Source organism: Prionailurus bengalensis, chromosome A1 (assembly GCF_016509475.1).
Source record: "Prionailurus bengalensis isolate Pbe53 chromosome A1, Fcat_Pben_1.1_paternal_pri, whole genome shotgun sequence".
In the NCBI taxonomy this organism is placed as follows: Eukaryota; Metazoa; Chordata; class Mammalia; order Carnivora; family Felidae; genus Prionailurus; species Prionailurus bengalensis.
The window spans coordinates 26,359,927-26,384,105 of record NC_057343.1 but is presented as its reverse complement, the minus strand read 5'-3'; the positions used below and the strand labels follow the sequence as shown (position 1 = coordinate 26,384,105).

Sequence of the window (24,179 nt, the reverse complement as noted above, 5' to 3'; positions counted from 1 at the left end):
GAGCTGTTTATTGGGATTATACACAGAGTAAGGTTCATCCCCCCCCCCCCCCAGCGCTGATAAACACTTGAAAATTAAGGCTTCCACAGACTCCTAGGACTTGATGGCCACAGAACGGAGAGCTTTCTCTCTTTCAATGTCCCAGATCAGCCCTGAGAGGGTGAGACAATTTGTCCAGATGATACTGAAGAAATAAACTCTCATCTCCTTCACTAGGTCTCTCCTCCCCTTCCTGGCTTGATGGAACGCAATGTCTGTTTCCTTTCACTTCTACCGTCAAACCACTAGCACCCTGACTTTGTCCACCCTTGGCACGCTCCTTCAAGATTCTGCTAGTCAAACGGTTTTAACTTTCGGAAAAAGTTGTGGAAGTGACTGCAGTTATGTTAATACTTTCACATGAAAACACTGGTTTAGCAACATTTTATATGCTTTATTGAAAGTTGACAAGTGCAACGGTTAAATACAGTGACACCTTACAGCTGTGTAGAGAACATGCACGGAAACAAATGCATATAACTACTATACAGGTAATATGCAGAAACCCCTACTGGGCGATCCATTTCATTAGCTAGAATGGATCATTTTTCAAAGTATTCAACCAGCTCAATCAAAAGACTTCAGCGAACAGGAATTTACTTCAAGATATTCAGCAACTAGAAGATCTCAGGTTACACAAAGTGACTGACAACGCCAAATTCTTAAAATTTCTTCAGGTGTGGTTTTCTTCATGTGGCATTTTTTCTGTAGATCTCTATATAAAAGACAATCCACACCTCTTCAGACAGCCAATGAGACACCTAGATTTCAATCTGTACAACCTAAATAGTAGTTACAGTCCTCTATTGTACAAAATAGTTACACTACATACACAAATATACAATAAGCAAAACAACCTTCATGGTAAGATAGCCTAGGTCCCAGCTACCTGTCACCGTCTCAGAGTTTTGTGTCATCCACTGTTTCAGAAAGAGGCACAGTACTATCGTTTTATGGATTTTTGGTGACAGTCGTCAGTTTGTACGATGAACTATGTTTCCCCTCATCTTAGGTGAGACTATGCGTCAGTCTTTACTCTGACCTCCCTTTCAAGTTCCTCATGGGGAAAAGGAGAGAGGAAAGTCCAGTGGAGCCCCACTGCTTCCAACCCCATGGAGTACACTACGTGCAAGCAGGAGAGAACTCTTGGGAGTGGGGATGGGGAGCAGGGAAGGGATGATGGAAAGGCACACAGCTCCTCAGCATGAACGGAACCACTTCTCACATTATCTGCCAAGCTGCATGAGGTCCCAGTATATCCATGCTAATTCTCTGATTAACCTTTAATTCACCCAACTAAGAAATTTCTTCAAGCCAAAAGCACATGAGTGTTTAATACTGGAAAACAGAGACAATGGCATAGGTCAGCCTCACTTCTCTTGTGCAGCGAGCAATGAAATGGGTGACTGTAGAGGTGGATGGATTCCCCCTTGTACGTCTTCTCTGGTCTGTTCAGTTCAGACAGCAGCGGCCAGTTCTGCGGGGGCATGGGAGGCTATGCGGTTGGTCCTGAGCCCTGGGATGCTGGCTGGGCCGGGGGCTGTGTGGTCCCCTGTGGTTGTGTGGTCGCAGGCGGGGAGCCAGTCTGCAGCTGGGCCTGAAACTGGGCAAGCTGCTCAGGACTGGCCAGTGTCTTCAGCAGATTGTTTTCCTGCTCCAGCTGGGAATTTTTCTCTATTAGTTCTTTGATTTGCTCTTTAAGGACCTCCACTTCCTCTCTAACCGCATACATCAAATGGCTTTTCACCAGATCCTGAAAGGGAGGGGGGGGGGGGGGGTAAAAAAAAAAAAAAGGTTTAATTTAGTATTTCCCAGATTCTGAATTTCTAAAGCATTATTTTTGCATGATTCTCCGTAACCATTAGCAAATCCGGCCTTTATTTAAGCGGCCCTTTGAGCAATCTACTGAATACAACCACAACTGTACAATACTTAAGTTCAATGCGTAAGGGATCAGGCTTTTAAAAAGCCTATGCTTTTTCTGCAGCCGTTAGCCAGGGATGCATACAGTGAGATCTCCTACTTGAGATGGCAAAAGGCACTGGAAGGGGTTCTGGAAGGCGGGGCGGGAGCCTGGCCGCCGGGATGTCCAGGCCCACATCCCCGCAGCAACGGTAGCTGCTTCCCCGCCCCCAAGTCCCTCCTCCCACCCCCCCCCCCCCACCGCCTCCCTCAGCACCGGCTGCAGCCAGTTCCTACAGAGCATGTTGCCGCATTTTCCTCCCTCCACCCCCGCCCCCCCCTTTCGTGATTAAGCTGACATCACAGAAACCTGGGCAGACGACGCAGCCAATGGGAGCCCGAGTTATTTATAGCTCCGAATTAAAGGTTCGGAGTTTGCCTAGCAACAGTGGGCAGAGAATCCCGTGAGAAGAGCCACAGGCGCTGCTCCAATAACAAAGAACAGCCAAGGCGGAAATAAAAAATAGGAGAAATCCAGGCACAGGCTGAGAAGACAAAACTTTTCTCGGATTCTTCTTCATTGTGCAGTAGCCTACCTCACTGGGGATCTGTCTGTGCAAGGTCTAGACGGCCCTTGAGATCCTCATTCTGTCCCCTCTCCTTCCCTAGTAAACCTTAAGATTCCTAGTAAAGCCACATCGCTAGAGACGTGACCACGACCAAAGGACGCACAGGGCAGAGCTTCCCTAGCAATTCCCTACTAAAAAGGGGGGCACTCCGGCAAAAGTCCCGACGTTACGTGAAACCGACTGGGGAAGAGAGAACATTTAATACCCCCAAGGCCCGGATCTCTCTCCGTAGCAGCCATGGTATGTGGCTTCCTGCTGGCCGAATGGAGACAGTGCCGGCATTTCTAAATGTATGAAGAGTAACCATCATAACTATGGATGCACTGCTTCCATCCTAATCTCTCGCTTTTTGTAATGTGCCCACATTTAGTACAAATGAGTTTTAATCAGTACATACCATAGCTTGCTCGATTTTGTTGTCAATAGCTACCACACTTGCACCAGAGGAGCTGGAAAAGAGGGGGGAGAAATCGATAAGTGGAATTTTTATAACATCCAAGACAAAAAGGATTTCCCAGTTCTGTGATGTTATTAGCATCATTTTTTGAACATTCTACAACGCTATGGAGTATATCACCCTCCAGAAAACACCAGCCACTCTCTTACTAACGAATATCCCGACATTTCCCTATTTTAGTGAGTCACAAAAGGCTAAATTACATAATGTGGTAAAAGCCTGCTCTCTGGCTAGACCTGCGAAAAGAAAGCGATTCTAAACATTTCAAAAAGCAACATCCATGTCACCGTAGTCTCTCGGCAATGGACAAAGGAATTCGCCTGGCTATCTTTCACCTGCATTATTAGAAGTATCTCACGAGAAAATTTAAAGAAACTATCCCAGCCGACATTTACCTATTGTCAAGTCTCACAGAAGCGTTTTCAGTCCCCAGCAAGGATGACAAGAAAGAAATTGAAAAATGTCTCAGTTGGTAAACTCCTAGATCCATCGCCACTGGTCTACACCATTGGGATTTCATGCAATTGCAGCCAAAAACACCCTCGCGGAAAAAAAAAAAAAAAAAAAAAAAGGGAATACCAGCAGCCTTGTTTAAGCTAGATAAAAATCTTCTAGCTTTCTGCAGCCCAGGGAGAAACAGAAAACAGCAGCCCTAGTTTAAAGAAACCCAGCTTCTAGGGCTCGGCGATCCCGGGAAGATGCTGATCCCAACGCTGTGCAGAGAAGCCTCCCAGGTCTACAGCCGGGCTCCACTAAGGTTTTAGACCAGGACTCCAGCTCGGTGCAGAATATATGGAGGCAAGAGCCGCGCCGATTGGCCAGCACTGCATTGGAACCTCCCCCTTCTCCCTTCCCCGCCCTCTTCGCGCTTCCCCGGCCAACCCCCCCACCCCCACCTCCTGCCCCAGCCTCCCCATCGGATCCCGCTTTTCGGGTGGGCTGACCCAGGCCGCAGTGGACCCGCAGAGCTGAGGGGCCGCCTGAGGCCTCCACGGCCTCGGCAAGCTGCACCACTGCTTCGGCAGAAAACGTCAAGGGGTCCCTGAAAATACAATTGGGGCCCCGCACGTGCTTACGTTTAAGGGAGTCAGACCCCGTCCCAGGAGCTGCCTGTCCCCGAAGCTGCCGAACGGCGAAAGCTTCCTATTTGCAACCAGAACCGTCTGAGCTACTGGGCATGCCCAGTCCCACCGCTAAGACTTGGAGGAGCTCGAGTGTCTCGATTTCAATTATCTTGTTCTTACAGGCAGCAGTAATGGGAGGATTTTATAGGCAGTTTTATTTATAAGGATAATAATCCTACTGTAATAATACTTTTTAAAGAGGGAGTGAATTTTGGAGGGAAAAAAATCACATTTGCTTTTTGAGAAATACTACCTTTCCATGGATTTATTACTTGCAGCAACAAAACAAAAAATACTACATATTCTTTGCTAGGCATGTATCTACTGAAGCAAAAAGGAACCCATCAGATGAAATCTGGTATATCTTCCCAAAATGTCCCTAGAGCCATAAACCTTAAAATCACATCTCCCCTTCTTCCATTTACAGCTAGAAAACTCAATCCACAGGTTGAATCCTACCTCGATCTATTTTCAGTAAGTCCCTAAAGCAAGTTTTTGGAAGTGGCAATTCCTGTAAGTCTCAACCCTATGAGCCTTCTTACATCAGAAGGACTGAAATATTGTAAAGTATGTATTTCACCCTGAAGGCCATACTGACCAAGTCATTCCCTTCTCCAAACCAAAATCAAGAGATCTGGGTGTAAAAAAGCTTAACCCTTTGCACATTTCCTCTATTAATTTAAAATACTTGCAAGAACGCACCAATTGAGGTTACAATTTAATATACTGAAAATCTAAGGCTTTAAATTTGCCTGATTATTATAGATTTCTATAGTTTGCGATTCAATACATTTTAGAAAGCAAATTTAACCTCTACAATACTGCCCTCTAATGGCACAATCCTATAAAACCACAAACAAACTACAAATGGTAAAGACTTCTCTAATCCACAGGCCAGTTGTATCATCACAAATAATTCCAACATAAAATTTGACCGTAGAACAGATATATGTTAATATCCTATTTACACACACGCACACTGTCTTTTCTCTCTCAAGGAGGCATTCTTTCTCAAGTTAGCACCCTTTTATCCTCAGCATCCTTTAATTCAGGAAATTTTAATTGCCATCGGGGCCTTTCAGACATTCTTTTTTAAGTGGACCCAATACTGCCAGCGAGTATTTGGTTTTAGAAACGGTCGAAAGGAATTAGGAACCAAATGTGGTGAAAGTAGTAGATGAGAAGGGCAATTCTCTTTTGGGTTAAAAACCAAAGTGTGACTAACTATAGAAAGGAGTAACATCTTCTTTATTGTAAGGATCGTAATAGTTTCCAAATTTTAAGTCTTTGATTTTGAATAACAATGTTTGTTAGCATTTTGTAATTTATAAAACTTATGAAATATCAAATTTGAGGAAGGCACCCATTGTCAATAAAAAGAAAAAGGGTAAGTGGAAAGCTTAAAAATCAATAATTCAGAAACTAGGGATGTGGTCTCTCTGTCTGGGAGTGCTTCGCAGAATTATTTACTACACAATAGTTTCTATATTTTGAAAGTTAAGGTTGCCACAAACTACCTGTGTAATTAAAATCATTTACATATTTTTAACTGAACTGCACAGGACAAGTTATTAAAGAAAGTATCATCCTAAACTGTAAAAAAAAGACCTTAAAAAATAAAACTATAAAAAAATAAATAAATAAAACTCTAAGGTCATATGCAGAAATGAATTTAAAATTCCAGCTGAAATTTAAGATTACTAAATTAACTGAATTTTATTTATTTACGATGTTCCTGAACACAAACAGAAAGAAACAAGCTGTTATGTTTCCATTTCATTCAACATATCACCCACTGGATTAAGCTACAGAAGCCAGTATAAGCCATCATAGTCCGTTTAACCCATATCTCTACAGAGGGACATTACAGTCACCTCCAGTACTTTGCTATTTTAAATAAAATTGCAAGAAATATTTTGTATGTACATCTTTGATCATTTGTGTATATATTTCTGGAGAATTTGCCAGGGCCAAGAGAACATAAAAGCCCACCAGAATTACTAGAAACCTATTGCCTTTCATATCTTCTACACAAATGGGCTAGATTCCTTTCAAACTAGATTTTTATATGCAAACTGGAAAGACAATTTGAAAAAGAAGGCAAATTAGCTGGAGGAAAACTCCATGGAGGGGAAACCAGGGGTCAGAAATGTTTGAGGCACAGTGGCTAGAATTACTGTCAAAGATTCTTCTCTTTGTAAGACAAAACATCTAAGAGTCGGGTGCTAGTCGGAGCTCAACAAAGACTAGCTGATAGGACGGGGAAAACACTGCCTTCAGGAGAAACCCCTAAGGGCATGGGTGACAATAGCCATCTTCAGACGTGGGGCAGAGATCAGGTCTCACTCCCTGGGGAATCCGAGCCCAGGAAAAATGGCCTGAACATTAAAGATAGTTGTATTTGTTGTTTTCATTTTGGTTTATTTTGCCTAAAAGCCTCTTCTCTGGATTCCAATTCCATCACCTCTGCATACTGGGAGCAAGCAAGCTAGGATGGGAGAAGAGGAGCAGGGGCAGGGCCTGTGTTTTTAATTCATTCAGTAATGCGTGCTTTTCTTTCCAACTTCACCTGATTTGGCCAATATAGGTACAGTTGGACATCTGACGCTCAAACAGGATAACCTGATTCTCCCTCTGTCCAAACTCCCTGTAAATCTAAAGTGACTGCTGGGGAGGAGGCTGAAGCCTATGGCGCTATGTCTGACCAAATCTTACGGTCTGGGAACTACCAGCTCACTTACTGTCTCCTCCTTTACACTCACTGGGCGCTGAGTGGGCTTACGGGGTTTAGCAAGGAAAGCTACAGGACTTCCAATTAAAAGTGAATGCAAATAAACAACAAATAATGTTTTAGTGCTGCATCCCACACACTGTGGGAATAATAAATCGTTCCAAAGAAATCAAAACACAATTCAGCCATATCTGAAATTTCCTTGATTTCCATAGAAAAGTTGGAAGATAAAGAGGAGAAAATCTTCCAAAAAGTAGAATAAAGGAGATGGAATTGAGAGAGAAAAGAAACCAAAAGTATAAATCTAGGAGGTCCAACATCAGAAATCAGATGATTCCAAAAACACAGACCAAAGAAATAATTTAAGAATTTTTCCTCAGCTGAAGGGCACAAGTCTCCAGACTAAACAAGATGACCAAATGGCCACCACAATAAATGAAAAAAAGTCCTACACCAAAGCACAACACATGAAAGTAAAGGTCACTCGGGACAGGGAAAATCCAAAAAGCTTCCAAACAGAAAAAAACAAGTTCTAAACACAGGAACAAAGATCAGAATGGTTTTTGCTGGCTATCGGGAAACAATGGAGAAAATTCTGAGAGAAAAAAAATTCTCACTTGGCCAAATTATCATGTAAGCGTAAAGGTAGAACCAAAGCATTTTCAGACATTTCAGACACCAAAATGGAGGAAAAGGTTAACATTTTTAAAAAATAAGGACTATCGTATATTTCGAAAGGAAAAGAAAAGAAAAGAAAAATGTTTCAATAGGAAACATGAACCAGGGGCTCAAACACTGGAGAGAAGGGAAGGAATGAACAGGGTGATGGGGAAGGAAAGCTCAAGACGACAGCTGCTGAGCAAGCGTGAGCAGCATCTGATCTGTTAAGGTGCAGAAAGATGGGAGCCTCTGGGAGGAAGAGCTCTGTGGCTGGGAATTCACGGAGAGATGATCCAATTCGGCTGAACATTTGCAAGGGGAGCAGAGCTACAGACAGGTGTAAGACAGATCTAATGGAACCACTGGATAAGTTTGAAGACAATCTTACAGAAAATAAAAGAAAAAACTAGTAGGTTTATCAATAAAATTTACACAACTATATTAATTTTGAAAAACTGTTATCAGTTTAACTTTAAAAAGTTAATTGTATGAGGAAGGTGGTGGGAAGAAAAACTGAGCCCTAGGAATGGTTTAAAACTGCTAAATCTGAATCGATAGCTTGGTTATAAAATATATAAAAGTGAAAAAGCAAGAAATAACAGTATAAATATATCACATAGACATGAGTAGGTAAATATGAGAAAAGATAAAAATTAAAAGTGGCTGCCCATGAGGAATAGATGGGGGGGGACTGAAAAAAAGGATATATTTTTTCTATTCACTCTGTGTGATCTTTAGGGATGCACAGGTCTTTTCCTAAAGGAAAAGAAAGAAAATGGGATCTGCAGAGGGTTCCTATGCTCCCAGGCTTCAGCGAAGTACTTATCAGCACAACCATGTGAGGAAACTACCCACGATGGCAAAGAGCCACCCAAGTGGACGAGGCAAAAACAAACGAGTTTTGGAAATAATACAGGGTCAGGAATTGTTGGTGTTACTACCAGCCAGAGATAAAAACAAAAAACAAAACAAAATCCTTATAAACATGGGGCACCAAAGCTATTTAGATATTCAGAAGGATACTGCTAAAGTAGATGCGAAAAATTAGTTCTAAACTAAAGGGTGTTTTGGTCTTGTGCAAAGCAGTTTTAAAGAAAGCCTTGAAGATCAGACTGTTTCCAAGTAACTTAATTTTGTCCCAAAACAAAGCTCTAGGATATTAAATAAACACTTAGCATCCAATAATTCACAGTGTCTGGCATCCAATGAAAAGTACCAGGCATATAAACGCAGGGAAATATAACGCATAACAAGGAAGAAAATCAATCAAAATGACCCAGATATGACAAAGATGATATAATTTGTAGACAAGGATATTAAAACAATTATTATAACCATACTTTATATGTTCAAGAAGGTAGAGGGAAAATTAGCATATTAAGTAGAGGTATGGAAGTTATAGAGAAATACATTTCTGAAAATGAAAAATATAATGTTTGAGAAGAAAAATACACTGCATGGGATTCACAGTAAATTAGAAAGTGTGGAAGAAATATTAGTGATACATTTGCAATAGAAACTATCCAAAATAGGGGCGCCTGGGTGACTCAGTCGGTTAAGTGTCAGCTCTTGATTTCGTTCAGGCCATGATCTCTTGGTATTTGTGAGATAGTGTGGAGCCTGCTTGGGATTATCTTTCTCCTTCTCTCGCTTCCCCCCACCCCCTGCTCATGCTCGCACTCCCTCTCTGTCTCTCTCACAAAAAAAACATACATTGTTTTGTTTTGTTTTGTTTTGTTTTGTTTTGTTTTAAAGAAACTAAAGTAAAACACAGGGAGGGGGAAAAACTGAAAAAAAAAAAAAGAATAGAACAAAAAAAAAAAAAAAGAAAAAAGCGTCATTGCACTGTGGGGCAATTTCAAGCAACCAAATGTATCTTTAGTAAAGTCTCTAAAGAAGAGAAAAGGGAGAGAGGAAAAATATTTGAAGAAATAATGGCAATTTGCTCCAAATCTTATTAAACAATAAATCTGCAGATCCAAGAAACTAAGCCTCAAGCAAGAGAATCGTGAAGAACACTACAATAAAGGTGTGTCATATTCAGATGGCTTAAAACCAGTGAAAATGAGAAAATTTAAGAGCAGCCCAAGAAAAGAAAGAGATTATACACAAAGCAACAAAGATAATGTAGCCGACTTCAGGTTGGAAACAACACTAGACAGAAGGCAGTGCAGCAATATCTTTAAAGTGCTAAAAGAAAAAATTTAAAAACATGTCAACCTACAATTCTATGCCCAGTGAAAATATCTGTCAAAAATAAAGGTGAAATTCATTCTTTTTTCACACATACAAATGCTGGGAGTATTCATCACAGGCACACCCTACACTGTAAGAAATTCTAGAGCAAGTTCTTCTGACAGAAGGAAAATGATACCAGCTTGCAATCTAAATCTACAGAAAACAATGAAGAGCATCAGAAATGGTAACTAGGTGGTTAAATACAACAACAACAAAAAAATGTTCCCTAACAATTTCTTCTAAGAGATAAATAAATGTTTACTGTTGACAGACTTATAGATACAAGAAACAAACTGTTGGTTACCAGAAAGAGGAGAAATTGGGGGCGGGGGCAGGTCAAAATAGATGAAGGGGATTAAGAGGTAGGCAGTTGCAGTTAGAAAATAAGTCATGGGGTTGTAAGGTGCAGCATAGGGAATATAGTCATAACATTGTAGTAACTTTGTGTGGTGACAGATGGTAACTAGACTTATCACTGAGATCATTTCACAAGGTATAAAAATATCAAATCACTATGCTGTACACCTGAAACAAATAGGATTTCGAATGTCACTTATACTTCAATTAAAAAATTAAAATTGAGGGGTGCCTGAGTGGCTCAGTCCGTAGAGCGTCCAACTTGGGTTCAGGTCATGATGGCACAGTTCCTGACTTCGGTCCCGCATTGGGCTTGCTGCTGTCGGCCCAGAGCCCGCTTCCTATCCTCTGTCCCCCTTTTTCTCTGCCCCTCCCCCGCTCAGGCTCGTGCTGTGTCTCTCTCTGTCTCTCAAAAATAAACATTAAAGAAATTAAAATTGAAAAAATATGACTAAATGTTTAAGGCAGAAATAAGAACAGTGTATTGGGAGGCGGGTGGCCAACAACATATGTAGAAGTAAAATGTAAGACAAAAATAGTACGCAGGCCAGGAGGAGAGAAGCAGCGTACTGCATTGGGTTCTTACGTTACTTGAAAATACACTATTATGAGATACATACTAAGAACTCTAAAATAACAACTGAAATTACAATATAAAGAGTCATAGCTAATGAGCCAATAAAGGAGATGAAGTGGAATCATAAGAAAATATACAATCTAAAAGAAGAGAGAATAAGAAGAAAAGGGGAATAAAGAACGGAATAAAAACCAATTACCAAGATAGTAGACTTATACCAACTATAGCAATAATCACATTAAATGTAAATAGTCCCAATTAAACACCTTAATTAAATGGTAGAGGTGGTCGGGGTGCCTGGGTAGCTCAGGGGGTTAAACATCCAGCTTCAGCTCAGGTCATGATCTCTAGGTTCATGAGTTCCAGCCCTACCTCGGGCTCTGTGCTGACAGCTCGCAGCCTGAAGCTTGCTTTGGATTCTGTGATTCCCTCTCTCTCTGTCCCTCCCCTGCTCACACTCTGTCTCTCTCTCTCAAAAATAAATAAACATTAAAAAATCAAATCAAAAAAAAAAAAAAAGGTAGAGGTTGTCAGATTGAAATTTTTTTTTTTTAAAGGCAAGATGGGGCGCCTGGGTGGCTCAGTGGGTTAAGAATTAGACGTCAGCTCAGGTCATGATCTCATGGTTCCTGAGGTATCCGGCTCTCAGAGCCCTCTCTGTCAGCACAGAGCCCGCTTGGGATCCTGTCTCCTTCTCTCTCTGCCCCCTGCCCCTCTCCCTCTAGCTCTCTCTCAAAACTAAATCAACTTTAAAAAAAAAAAAAAAAAAAAAGGCAAGACAAAACTATATGCTGCCTGTAAGAAACATATTTTAAGTATAAATGCACAAATAGGTAAAATAAGACGATGAAAGGTGATATTGTATGTTAACAATAATCAGAAGAATGCTGAAGGCTATATTATTCAAAGTACACTGAAGAGCAAAGATCATTTCATAATGAATAAAGGGCCAATTCATCAAGAGGTCATAAAAATCTTAAATGTTCACACAGTGACAGCAAAGCTTTAAAATACACGAAGCAAAAATTGATAGAATTGCATGAAGATATAGAAAAATCCACAATTAAAGAATTAAAGTTGGAGTTTTCAATAACCTCTCAATAATTGGAAAAAAACATAAGCAGAAAATAAGTAAAGATATAGAACGCTTAAATAACACTGCCAACCACTTGACCTAATTTATTTTTGTAGAACAGTCCATCCAATAACAAGAGAATACACATGCTTTTCAAGCACACATGGATTTTTTTCCAAGATAGAGTATATTCTGAGCCATAAATCAAGTTTTAATTAATTTAAAAGAGGTCACATTATACCATGTAAATTCTCTGAGCACAGTGTTATTAAAATAGAAATCAACTACAGAAAACTATCTGGAAAACCTCCAAATATTTGGAAATACAACAACACATATCTAACTCATGGGTCAAATAAGCAATCAAAAGAGAAATTAGGAAATATTTTGAACTGAATGACAAAAACATGGCATATCAAATTTATTTCAATAAATTTAACAACTTAGATGAAATGGCCAAATTCCTAGAAAGATACTATCAAAACTCACTTGAGGAAGAACAGGTAACATAAATAGCTCTGTGTCTATTTTAAAAATTAACTTGTAGTTCAAAATCTTCCTACACAAAAACCCTTAAGCACAGATAGATTCACTGCTGAATACTACTAAACATTTGAGGAAGAAATAATACCCATTCTACACAAACTCTTCCAGAAAATTGAAGAGGAGAAAACACTTCCCAGCCTATTCTAGGAGACCAGCATTTCCCTAATAGTAAAACCAGATAAAGACATCATAAAAATCTAAACACATAAAAGGAAAACCACAGACCAATAAACATAGATGTAAAAATTCTTAACAAAATTTTAGCAGAATGAATCCAACTAGACATACAAAGGATAATAAATACATCTTAACCAAATGGCATTTATCCTAAGAATGTAAGGTAAACATGTGAAAATCAGTCAATGTGATTCACCCTATCAATAGACTAAAGAAAAACCATAGGATCATCTCAATAGATGCAGAAAGAACAACTGACAAAATTCAATATCCATTCATGATTTAAAAAAAAAACAAAAAAAAAAAAAACACCAAACTTTTAACAGAATAGGAATTGAAGAGATTTTCCTCAACCTGATAAAGGACATCTATCTATAAAACACACTCAGCTTACATCATACTTAATGGTAAAACAATAAACACTTTTCCCTAAGATTGGAAACAAGGCATGTCCACTCTCATCACTCCTATTCAATCTGATACTGAAAGTAATAGTCAGGCAATAAGGCAAAAATTAAAATATAAATAGCATCCAAATTGGAAAGAAGAAAGAGTATCTGTATTCACATGACTATGTACAAAATCCCAAAGAATCCAAAAATAAGTTACTAGAACTAACAAGAAGCATGTTTAACAGGGTCACAGAATATAAGTTCAATATAGAAAAATCAATTATATTTCTATATATTAGCATGAACAAGTAAAACTTAAATTTTACAAAGTTCCATTTACAATAACATAAAAAACAAATGAAATAGGTATAAATCCAACCAAATATATACAAGATCTTTACGCTGAAAAACTACAAAACGCTGATAAAAGAGAACCAAATAATAAGGTTAGATATACCATGTTCATGGATTGAAAGAGTCAATTATTATGTTAATCCCTCCTCCCCTTAACTAATGTATAGATTCAGTGTGATCCTAATCAAAATTCCATCAAGACCTTTTGTGGAAAATGACAAAGTGATTCTAAAATGTACATGTAAATGCAAAGGAATTGGAATAACCAAAACAATTTTAGAAGAACAAAGCTGAAAGACTGCACTACCTTATCTCAAAACTTTCTGTGAAGCTACTCTAATTAAGATGGCATGGTATTGGTGAAAGAACAGAGGTACAAAGCAATAGAACAGAACAGAGAGGTCAGAAATAGAGCCACACATATGTAGCAAACTGATTTTCAACAAAGATGTAAAGGTGATTCAACACAGAAAGACAATCTTTTCAATAAGTAATGCTAAAACAACTACATAGCCATATACAAAATAAAAACATAGCAAAAAAAACCCCAACTTGATCCATTTCTCCCACCAAATGAAACATTAACTTAAAATGGACCATAGACCTAAATGTAAAATCCAAAAATTTCTGTAAAAAAAAAAAAAAAAAATAGGAGAAATCTTTGGAACCCTGAATTAGGTAAAGATTTCTTAGATAGAACACCAAAAATACACTCCATGAAAGAAAAAAGAAAACAAACAAACAATAAACTGGCCTTAAAAAGCTCCAGGCTCTGAGCTGTTCACACAGAGCCCCACACAGGGCTCTAACTCACAAACTGTGAGATCATGACCTGAGCCAAAGTCAGATCTTAACCGACTGAGCCACCCAGGTGCCCCAACAATAAGCTGGACTTTATCAAAATGAAGAATTTGTTTTTTGAAAGACACTGCTGTAAGAATGAAAAGGGAAACTACAGACTGGAATTAAATATCGCAAGTCACATACGTAATAAAAGATCTATATCTAGAATATGTAAAGAACTCGCAAAACAAGAGAACCTAATTTTTTTTTTTAATTTTTTTTTTCAGCGTTTATTTATTTATTTTTTTTGGGACAGAGAGAGACAGACCATGAACGGGGGAGGGGCAGAGAGAGAGGGAGACACAGAATCGGAAACAGGCTCCAGGCTCTGAGCCATCAGCCCAGAGCCTGACGCGGGGCTCGAACTCACAGACCGCGAGATCGTGACCTGGCTGAAGTCGGATGCTTAACCGACTGCGCCACCCAGGCGCCCCGAGAACCTAATTTTAAAAAAAGGCAAAAGATACTTCATCAAAGAAGATATATGAATAGTAAATAAGCACATGGGAAAAATACTAAACATCATTAATCATTACAGAAACACAATTTCAAACCATAATGAGACACTACTGCACACCTATTAGAATGGCTAAAATTAAAAAAAAAAAAATTAAACCTAAAAATACCAACTGTTGATGAGACAGCAGAACAACTGGAATGCTCATATATTGGTGGCAGGAATGCCAAATGTTACAACCATTATGCAAAAACAGTTTAGCAGTTACTTATTAAGCCACACACTTTCCATAAAATCCAATAATCCCAACCCAAGTTATTAAGTGAAAGGAAAACTTATGCTCTCACAAAAATCTGCAAGCGCACGTTTTGAGTGGTTTTATCATAATCCCTCAAAATTGGAAGCAACCCAGAGGTGCCATCTCTTGGGTTGGGCTCAGGTCATGATCCCAGGGTCATGGGATCAAAACCCCACTTTAGATTCTCTCTTTCACAAGTGCTCTCTCTTTCTCTCTGCCCCACCCCATCCTGCTCCCCCCTCCCTCTCTCTCTCAAATTAAAAAAAAAATATATATATATATATGTGTGTGTGTGTATATATATATATATATATATATATTGGAAGCAACCCAAATTTCAATCAGTTACTTATACAAACCATGGTATACCTTATATAAGGAAATACTACTCCGCGGTGAAATGAACTGGACTACTGATTCACCTCACAAATGAATCTCAAATACATTACAGTAAGTGAAAGAAGCCAGGCTGAAAAGGCTGCTGAACATATGATTCCATTTAGATGCATTCTAGCAAAGGCAAAACTATAGGGACAGAAAACAGAAGTTGTCAGAGCTTCGGGGTAAAAGAGGGGGAGGTTTTGTGGGTAACAGAACTGTTTCTTGATGGTGGTATGCCCACTGTTTGTATTTGTCCAAGCTTCTAGAACTATATACTAAAAGGGCAAACTTTACTATATATAAACTATCCTTAGAAAATGAAAGAAAAGTGACTGCCTCCTAATAGCACACTGGGAAGAATGAAAAAAAAACCAACAACTGCTTATACACACATACACACACACACACACACACACACACACACACACACACACAGACGTATTTTTTTTTATAGTGGTAAAAAATATATAAAGTTTACCAATGTAACCATTTTTAAGTGCGCAGCTCAGTAGCACTGAGTGTAGTCACGCCATTGTGAAGAACTCTTTCTTCCAGCACATCTAGAACTATACCCACTAAACAACTCCTCTTTGACCCTTTCCCTCCAAGCCCAGTAGCCACCATTCTACTTTGTTTCTATGAATTTGACTATTTTAGACACCTGTACATGTATTATTTTGATTAAAAGTATTTTAAAGTAAAAGCAAAGAAAAAAGCTATTAAAAAAGATATAATCCAAGGACTTGAACACTTTCATTGAAGAGACCTAAAATGCCGATTTTATAACTAATTTCTCCATAATCGTTTCAAATGTATTTCTTGGTTTGAATTTTAAACTGTAATTTTGCCTTGTTCTTAAAGCTGTCAAGTTTGTTGGTGATTAATCTATAAGAGAACTAATTTAAGTACATTGATACTACAGAGTTCCTAAATCCCACAGAGTCTAGATACCATACAGTTCTACAATCCCATAGTGTTAAAAGATTTTTTTTTAAATGCTTGATTAAAAAAAAAAAAATACTTGCTTTAAAGAGTGAGAACTTCAAAAATCATAAAATGCTAATAAATTTAAATATAATCTTTTATGTGTTTATACACATATAAGGCTTTCTATAAATACATTTTTCTGTGTATTTTCGCTCTAAGCATTTATGATTGCTTTCAAATCATTGTTACAATTCTAGAAACAATTTCCAGTCTCCCATGCACATACCTCTGTTTCTTTGCCTTACTTAACATAACTACTAATTCCAAAAGAATGCCCATATCCTAAAAAGACTCAGTGTCTTTAAGCAACAGGACTTAAATTGTTAGCATTCTTTTTTATTTTTTATCTCTCTGAAAGTAAGGTCTGCAAAGCCAAATTTCTTCCTAAATTATCACTTTTCTTAATCTGGAAGATTCTGAACACCAGGAGCCAGAGACAAAAAAGGGCATCTCAGATTTAGAAGCCAGATGATATACTCTATATAAAACATCTGAAGAAATACAAAGTTGTCCTGATTATGATTTTCTATTTCAAGAATCTCATGCAAGTCTCCCATCAAAAATGAATGAATACCATTTCTATTTTACTTTTGCACAGTTATGGAAAATAAATACTTCAAACTCTTAACTTTTTAAAAATAACTAATTACTTTAAGCTACATTTTCATGTTAAATTCCAGAAGATGTCAACAATGATAAGCAGTATAGAAAGAAGAACCAGTAGGAAGTGGATTAACCATTATTCTATGCACGCAGAAACACTTAGGGCCATTAGAGTCAGTCCTCTGGTGAGCCTAAAACAATCAGAGCTCAACTGAACAGTTTTATTTACAAAGGTGAACATAAATTCAAGGGTATTAACATAGCTACTGAATTTCTAATGTACCACAGTCTTCAGTAAGCATTAACAAATTGGAAAGGTAACTCTGTACGCTGGGGACACAGTGAGTGTTTAATAAGTACCTTCTGCTCTGATCAAAGGACACATTTCCATATTACAGTCTCTCTGGACTCTAGCCCCGGGACTTCAAAGGGCCTGAGGGTTTCTTTAATTGATCTATTCAGAATTCTACGGTTGAAATGGACCTTAGACATCTCATAGTTCTAAGTTCCTTGTTCTGTAGGTTTCGAAATGAAAGCTGAAAAGACATTGTGGGTTTTGCCCAGGGTTTATCTACTTAATTGTAGGATGAGGCATAGAACCAACTTTTGATTCAACAATTCTTTTCTAGACAGGCAGACCAGGAATTCTAGATGGATATATACTTTTATATACATGTCTATTTATGTATATATTATATATATTTATATCCATACACACTATATACAACTATACACAACTATACGCGACTTGTTTCCAACTACTGTGAAAGAAGTGGCCACTATAGTACATCTTACCTAAGATACAAACTAGAGTAAAGAAATTGTCTATGCATTAGTTCTTCAGGCATTCCTTCCTTCATGTATTCGTATTTGTCCAATACTAAGCACCCATAAGAGGCCAGGAACTTTGGGCCTGGCACTAAAATTACCAGGATGAATAGGTCACGGTCCCTGCTGTCAGTGACCAGGGGGTAGTTGGCGGTGGGAAGATACCCGGGTTTATACAGAGAATGGGGGTTGGCAGAGAGGAGCCAGAGGGTGTTTCAGAGAGCAGAGGACTCTGCCTCTGGGCCTTGAAACGCGAGTAGGAGTCGTGCAGTCAGACCACAAGGTACAAAGAAAATGAGAACGCTCTGAAAAGGGAATGGTCAGGCAAAACCAGGGTGATAAAGCAGCAGGCCGAGCGGAACACCTATGGGTAGCTGAGTGTGGTGAGGGAGTAGGAAGCTGGGAGGTAGTGGTGGGAAGTGTAGAGGGAAGCAGAGAGAAAAGTTGAAGGCAGCTTGGGGAGCCTCACAGGCCACCAGGTGGAGACTGGTCTTCAGTCCAAGGGCATGGGGTCCACACAAGAGGATTTTCAGCAGGCAAGTGATACACTGGGATGTGGGTTTCAGCGAGACACCACCCGCCCCCCCCCCCCACGCCCCAGACCACAGTGTACAAGACGAAAGGAGATGGGACTTGCAGTGAAAGAATAGGAATCATGAGGGCCAAACCCACAGGGGCAGATAGAGAGAAGAGGGTATGAATGCAAAAGATATTTGGGAGATGGAACAGAAGGACTGGATTGCAGGAGGTAAGGGAGGCGGGAGGGCTCCCAGGCTTCTGGATTATGTGAATGGGTGAAAGGCAATAACATTCACCAGGATGACACAGTGGTTAGACGGCAAGTTCTGGAAAATGACACTGATGGGACATCCCAGGCAGTGGAAAATATGGCTTTGGAATTTCAGTAAGATCTGGCTTGAGTAAATATTTGGAAGTTGTTGGGGGGGGGGGGGCAGTGAGGAGCTGTGGGAGTGGATGAGATTACTTCAGGAATGGATATGGCTAAGAGGGCGGGGCCGAGAGGCCACACACTGTTGGGGCAGCCATTTGATATGGCAGACACCTGGGTTTTCTGTGGGCCTCATGGATACCACAGAAGACAGCGAGGCTGGAGCCATCTGGCAAGACCTTGTCCAGGAAGGGCATCCTGTTGGATGAAGAGACCAGGAAGCAAGAAGGTGAAGGTAGTTTGGCTCTCCAATGAGAACCACCAAACACGTCTCATGAGAGAGCTTGCATGTGAACGGCTGCCTCACAGGTAGAGCCAACCGTCAGCCAGAGAGACAGAAAAGCAGCTGCAACCAACACAGAGAAGGGGACCCGGCAGCAGCTGATACACAGCCTTCTGCCTCTCTTGAGCTCCCTAACCCCCAAAGCTGGTGCACTACTTACTGAGAAGAGGAAGGGAAGGATGCGAGAGCCAAACACTACCCCCCGAAAAAGGTGCCAGGACCCGGACTGAGCTTTCTTTTCCTTTTGGGGGTGGGAGGTGGACCGAGAAGAGAACGTTGATTCTAACATCAGAGTCAAGTTTCCAAATGTGAAGAGCTAGGTTTTAGAAAACTGTGTTTAAATAACCAACATGTACCGAGTGCTGATAAGGAAGCCTGGCACCAGTGTGAAAGGGAGATTCAACAAGACACAATGAGTAGCAGTTATTTGAAGAAATAAAACCAAATCGTTACATGTTTACTCTCCCCAGTGGGTTAAGACACTTGAGTAAAGAGTTAACAGAGGGAGTTCCAGAAGATCACAGTGTAAAGCCACCAGTTGGGGAGCAAGTGGCAGATGAAGCCAGTCTCCGAAGGGACTGGCAAGAACTAGGTGAGACACTTGGGAGCACTCTTACCTGTGGAGCCTGTGGGGGTCACCACATGTCCACAGCAAGCCCACAGATCGCAAACACAATAGCCATTAAGGCTGACCAAGGAGAGCACTGCAAGGTCTGAGGTAAGGACACCTGTCTTCTCCCTCTCCTGTCATCCCAGCCCCACACCAGGGGAGCTCGCTCAGGGAAGGGGGAAGGGGCAGACCAGCCCCCTACCCCCATCTCCATTCCAAACTGCTAGAGACTCAAGCTTATTAGCCTGACTTGGCAGAAGTGGACAGCTTTAAAGCAAGTAGGATAGAGAGTCACTGAATAATAGAACTAAGTCTTAAGAACCAAAAGTTACTTAACCAGTAAGTTAGAAAAGTAACTTTAGTTATAAAACCAGAGTGAGATACTGTGCAGCGGCCCCACTAAACAGCAAAAAGGAGGGGCTTGCCAAGGGGAAAGTTGGTACAATTATTAGAAAGATAAAACTGTTGCATAATCATACCTGGGAAGCTGAGACTTCTCAGTCAACTGGTTATAATATACATTTTATGTATAATATGTATAATATACATATAATATACATTTTCTTATTTGAGCCTCACAACTACTCTGCGGTAGTGGGTACCCTTATTTTCTTCCTTTAAAGAAAAAGCAAAAACACTGAGGCTTAGGGTGGCCTAACAACTTGCCCAAGGTAACACCACGCTTAAACAGACAGGCTCCAAACTCCAGTCAGCGGATGCTGCTGTATATAGAACACGACTCCACTACCAAATGGAACCAAAAGGTGGGCAGTTCCTAGACACCCCAGAACTGCATGGTTCATGCAGTAAAAACACCTGTCCTGAAAGCAGTAAAGGTTCCTTATAGTCATTATGGTCAGACACTATAGGATAATTTATATCTTAAATATACCGATTTATCAGACTATTACACTCGTGTTTCTAATAAAAAGAAGTAGTGTTAATTGAATATGCTTTAATTTGAACAGCTTGTAATTGTTTTGAAGGTGAAGTTAAAACACAAAGCAATTCTTCTAGGTCAGTCTCATGTAGAAAATGAAATCCTTAATCCCATTACACAAATACTACAAATATTTTTAAAATTCAGTGATATTATTTCAAATGAAACAAGAATGCTTTGCAAAAGTCATGAAAATGGTATCAGTGACAAAGCATAATTCCTATCATCTACCCCAAGTTAGGATAACTCTACACAAATTCCATAAAACTAAATATTTCAAATAGACACTGGGAGTACAAGCAGGGTTAATTAAAAACAAGTTTGCCTTTAAAAAATGGAGGGGGGGCACCAACTAAGTTAACACTAAGGGATTTTTAAAAATCAACTCTCTAATCAGGATAAGTAGGTTAAATGAGTAATTAACCTGTTTCAACACTTTATTTACTTATATTTTTTGACAGGGGTGGGGGGGGGCAGAGAGAGAGGGAGAGAAAATCTCAAGCAGGCTCCACATTCAGCACAGAGCCTGACATGGGGCTCGATCCCACGATCCTGGGATCATGACCTGAGCCGAAATCAAGAGTCGGACATTCAACCAACTGAGCCACCCAGGCGCCCCACAAGGCTTTACTATGCTTGGAACAGAAAAGATTTCTTAAAATGAAGTATTAAAAGCATATAAAATACATAACATTTGTGAAGTGTAACAGTAGAACAAACACCCACAAACCCAGCACCAAACTAAGATGGTGACCAACACCACTGAAATCCCTGTGTGCTTCCACTCCCCTAAGCCTGGAAGTGTTCAAAGTGTCATACCCATTTAGTTACTCTGGTTATTGTCTGCATCTCTGCACTAGAAGGCTGGAGAAGGCGGGGGACTTACTGTTTTATTTACCAGTGTGTCCCAAGCACCTAGGTCACAACCTAGTCTACGGTGCATGTTCAATATGGTGTTACTGAATGAAGGAAAATGAACAGTAATAATAATCATAATGATAATAAGAGCAGCAAACACTTAATCACACTTATGACCTGTCAGTCTCTATTTCAAACCCATTACATGTAAACTCATTTGATCTCAACAGCTCTCTCATCAAGGAACAATTACCATTCTCATTTACACAATGAGGAAACTGAGGCGAAAAGGAGTTGTGTGATTGAGTTACTTGATTGAGGCCAGACTCATCACCACTAAGAAAAGCAAAAAAAAAAAAAAAAAATCTGCAATATTAACATAATAGATACCATCACGTTTTTATAATCTTCAGAATCTTGAAAAACTGGTTTTCACTGGAATATGGAAATAGTTGAAAAAGTGAAGAAAATCCAACAAATCTATATTGAGCACCTGTTCTGGGCCAGGCACTGGGGATTTAGCAGTGAACAAAATCCCCGCCCTCATGGAACCTACATTCAGATGGGGTTAAAAAAGTAACATGAGAAGCAACTGCACAGCATGTGGGTTAGTGATGGTGCCCAGGAGACAAACCGCAGAGCGGAAGCAGGGATATGCACTATTATAGGGTAAAACCTCAGACAAAGTTGTCAAGGAAGGCCTCCCTGAGGAAGTGTATTTTGAGTAAAGACCAGAAAGAAATGAAGGAATTAGTCATGGAACAGCTTTTCAAATGGAGAGGACAGTAAGAGAAATGCTCGTCTGATATTCAAGAGTCCCAACAAGGTCAAGCTATCGTGGAGCATCACAGGAACATGCAGTAAGCGATATATGATGCAGGAGATCACCTGTGCTTTGGTATCTTGTCCTCTGTGGGTGGAGATTTACTAAGATCAGAATTACAATACACAGTGCATTTAAGAGGAGCTATGGTGCATTTAATAGCAATGCAGTAATAGGTATTACATACCATTTTGTAGCCCCCTAAACTAAGTTTCTTCAAGGATTACTTTGGAGCACTTTTCACTTTCCAATAAAAACTCAATCTTTTTCTGTCTGAACGTATAAACAAATGATAGAATCATCTGCCTACAAAGTTCAAGCACTAGATAGGCAATGATAGCTCTTTTCTGAGTCTTGGTTTGGATCGTTTCATGAAACCATGAGAATCTTGCAGAGAAATTACTTTCTTCTACAACAAAACTGTTGAAAAGTGAGTTAATATGGGAGATGAAACACACTTCTTTCTTCTCGGTTTCTACCTACAAACCACTAAAGAAACATACAAGGGTAGAAGAAATAGGACAGCTGTCAATTTCGACAGTTTGGAGGACTGGAAAACAGATGGTGATTCATCCAGCAGGAACTTAAGCAAAGCATTAATAAAGTCCAGAAGATAGCTGATATGCATTAAAGAGCCCAATACTTATAAACCACATGCTTCTCAAAGTGCACCATGCAAGTGGGAAGAGAGTCTGCAGGAAACATGGACCTTATCCCACCGTAGTCTTACACAGCTGAACAACAAGCAAGGGCTGACTCAGAAGAAAAGGAACCTGGAGAAAACAGAGGGAGTATAGGGAAACGAGGAAACTTTAAAGATCTAAAAGACATGGACATAATGATAGTAGAAAGACAACAACAGAACGCCAAAAAGAACTCCTGGAAACCAGAAAATGGGTATTATGAGAGCACAAGTGAAAATTCACTAGAATAGACAGAAAGCAAAGTTGAATATCTCAGAACTAAAACAAAATACCAAAATAGGGAAGTAAACAAAGAACAGCAGCTTAGAAGGGCTAATATCTGAACAATAGGAGTTTCAGAAACAGAACAGAGACTATGGAGGGGAGCGAAGTATCATAAAATAGTTCAAGATAACCTAGAACTACAGATCACGCTTTTTCTTTTTCTTTCTTTCTTTTTCTTTTTTTAAAATTTAATTAAAAGAGCCTAGTGGTGCCTGGGTGGCTCAGTCAGTTAAGCGTCCAACTCTTGATTTCACCTCAGGTTATGATCCCACAGTTCGTTCGTGGGGTCGAGCTCCCAAGTTGCACTCACAGCACGAAGCCTGGTTGGGATTCTCTCCATCTCTCTGCATGTCCCCCTCTTGCACTCACGCGTGCTCTCTCATTCTCAAAATAAATAAATAAACTTAAAAAAAAAATACCAAAAGACAAAAAAAGAGCCTATCAAATACAAGCTGTTCTGCTTTAAAACTTGTTTAGAAAACACAAATTTATTCCAAAACAATTTATATATGTTAGAGAACAACTTGAGTATAATGCACACTTCATGTTTTGCTTATGTTTACGTCTTCGAGAAATACTAAGTGAAAGCAGGAAACTGCACCAGCTGAATGAACCAAGCCACCTAGAGAGACACAAACACACACGTATCTCAAACATAAACCATGTATGTCAGGCCACCACATTTGTTGTGCTACAAAGATTATGTTTTGCTATTCTTTTGCAAATGTTAATTTTTCTATACAGAAAGCACGCATTCAACATCCCAAACATGTCTAATCACCCAGATTCAAAAACACCAAGCAGTGCACACAAAAGAGGAGCTTTTAAGTATCGAGTAAAAGGTGGAAAGAGGGAGTTTTGAGACAAAGGAGAGAACATGTAATTTCTCCAGATCAAGAGGCATAAAAGAATTCACACTGTGGACCACCAAAGATAACCCACCCTGAGCCACCAAAGATAACCCAGGAAAATAACGGAAACTTCTATGGCTACAGCAACCTCAAGTGAAGAACCTTCACTTCTAGTGAAGTCAGCAGGAGCAAGCCCTAAAGAAACAGAAGAAACGGGAAGATTGTTGAGCAGACAGACCGAA

The 24,179-nt window shown here is 39.7% G+C and overlaps 1 protein-coding gene across 8 annotated transcripts in view; it reads right to left on the bottom strand.

The window, feature by feature from the left end:
• Positions 1-412: 412 nt before the first annotated feature.
• Positions 413-24,179, bottom strand: part of TSC22D1 (TSC22 domain family member 1) — a 133,123-nt gene continuing 109,356 nt past the window's right edge. For 3 of the 8 annotated variants that reach the window (XM_043579151.1, XM_043579217.1, XM_043579198.1), the window contains 2 exons: positions 2,968-3,019; positions 413-1,792 (listed from right to left, as the gene is read on the bottom strand). In XM_043579151.1, the coding sequence (XP_043435086.1) occupies positions 1,535-1,792; positions 2,968-3,019 (310 nt within the window). In that variant the 3' untranslated portion in view covers positions 413-1,534. Of the gene's footprint in view, positions 1,793-2,047; positions 2,171-2,967; positions 3,020-3,422; positions 3,817-4,103; positions 4,169-24,179 lie in introns of those variants that run through there. The other 5 variants (XM_043579206.1, XM_043579180.1, XM_043579190.1 and 2 more) reach the window with 5 other exon arrangements.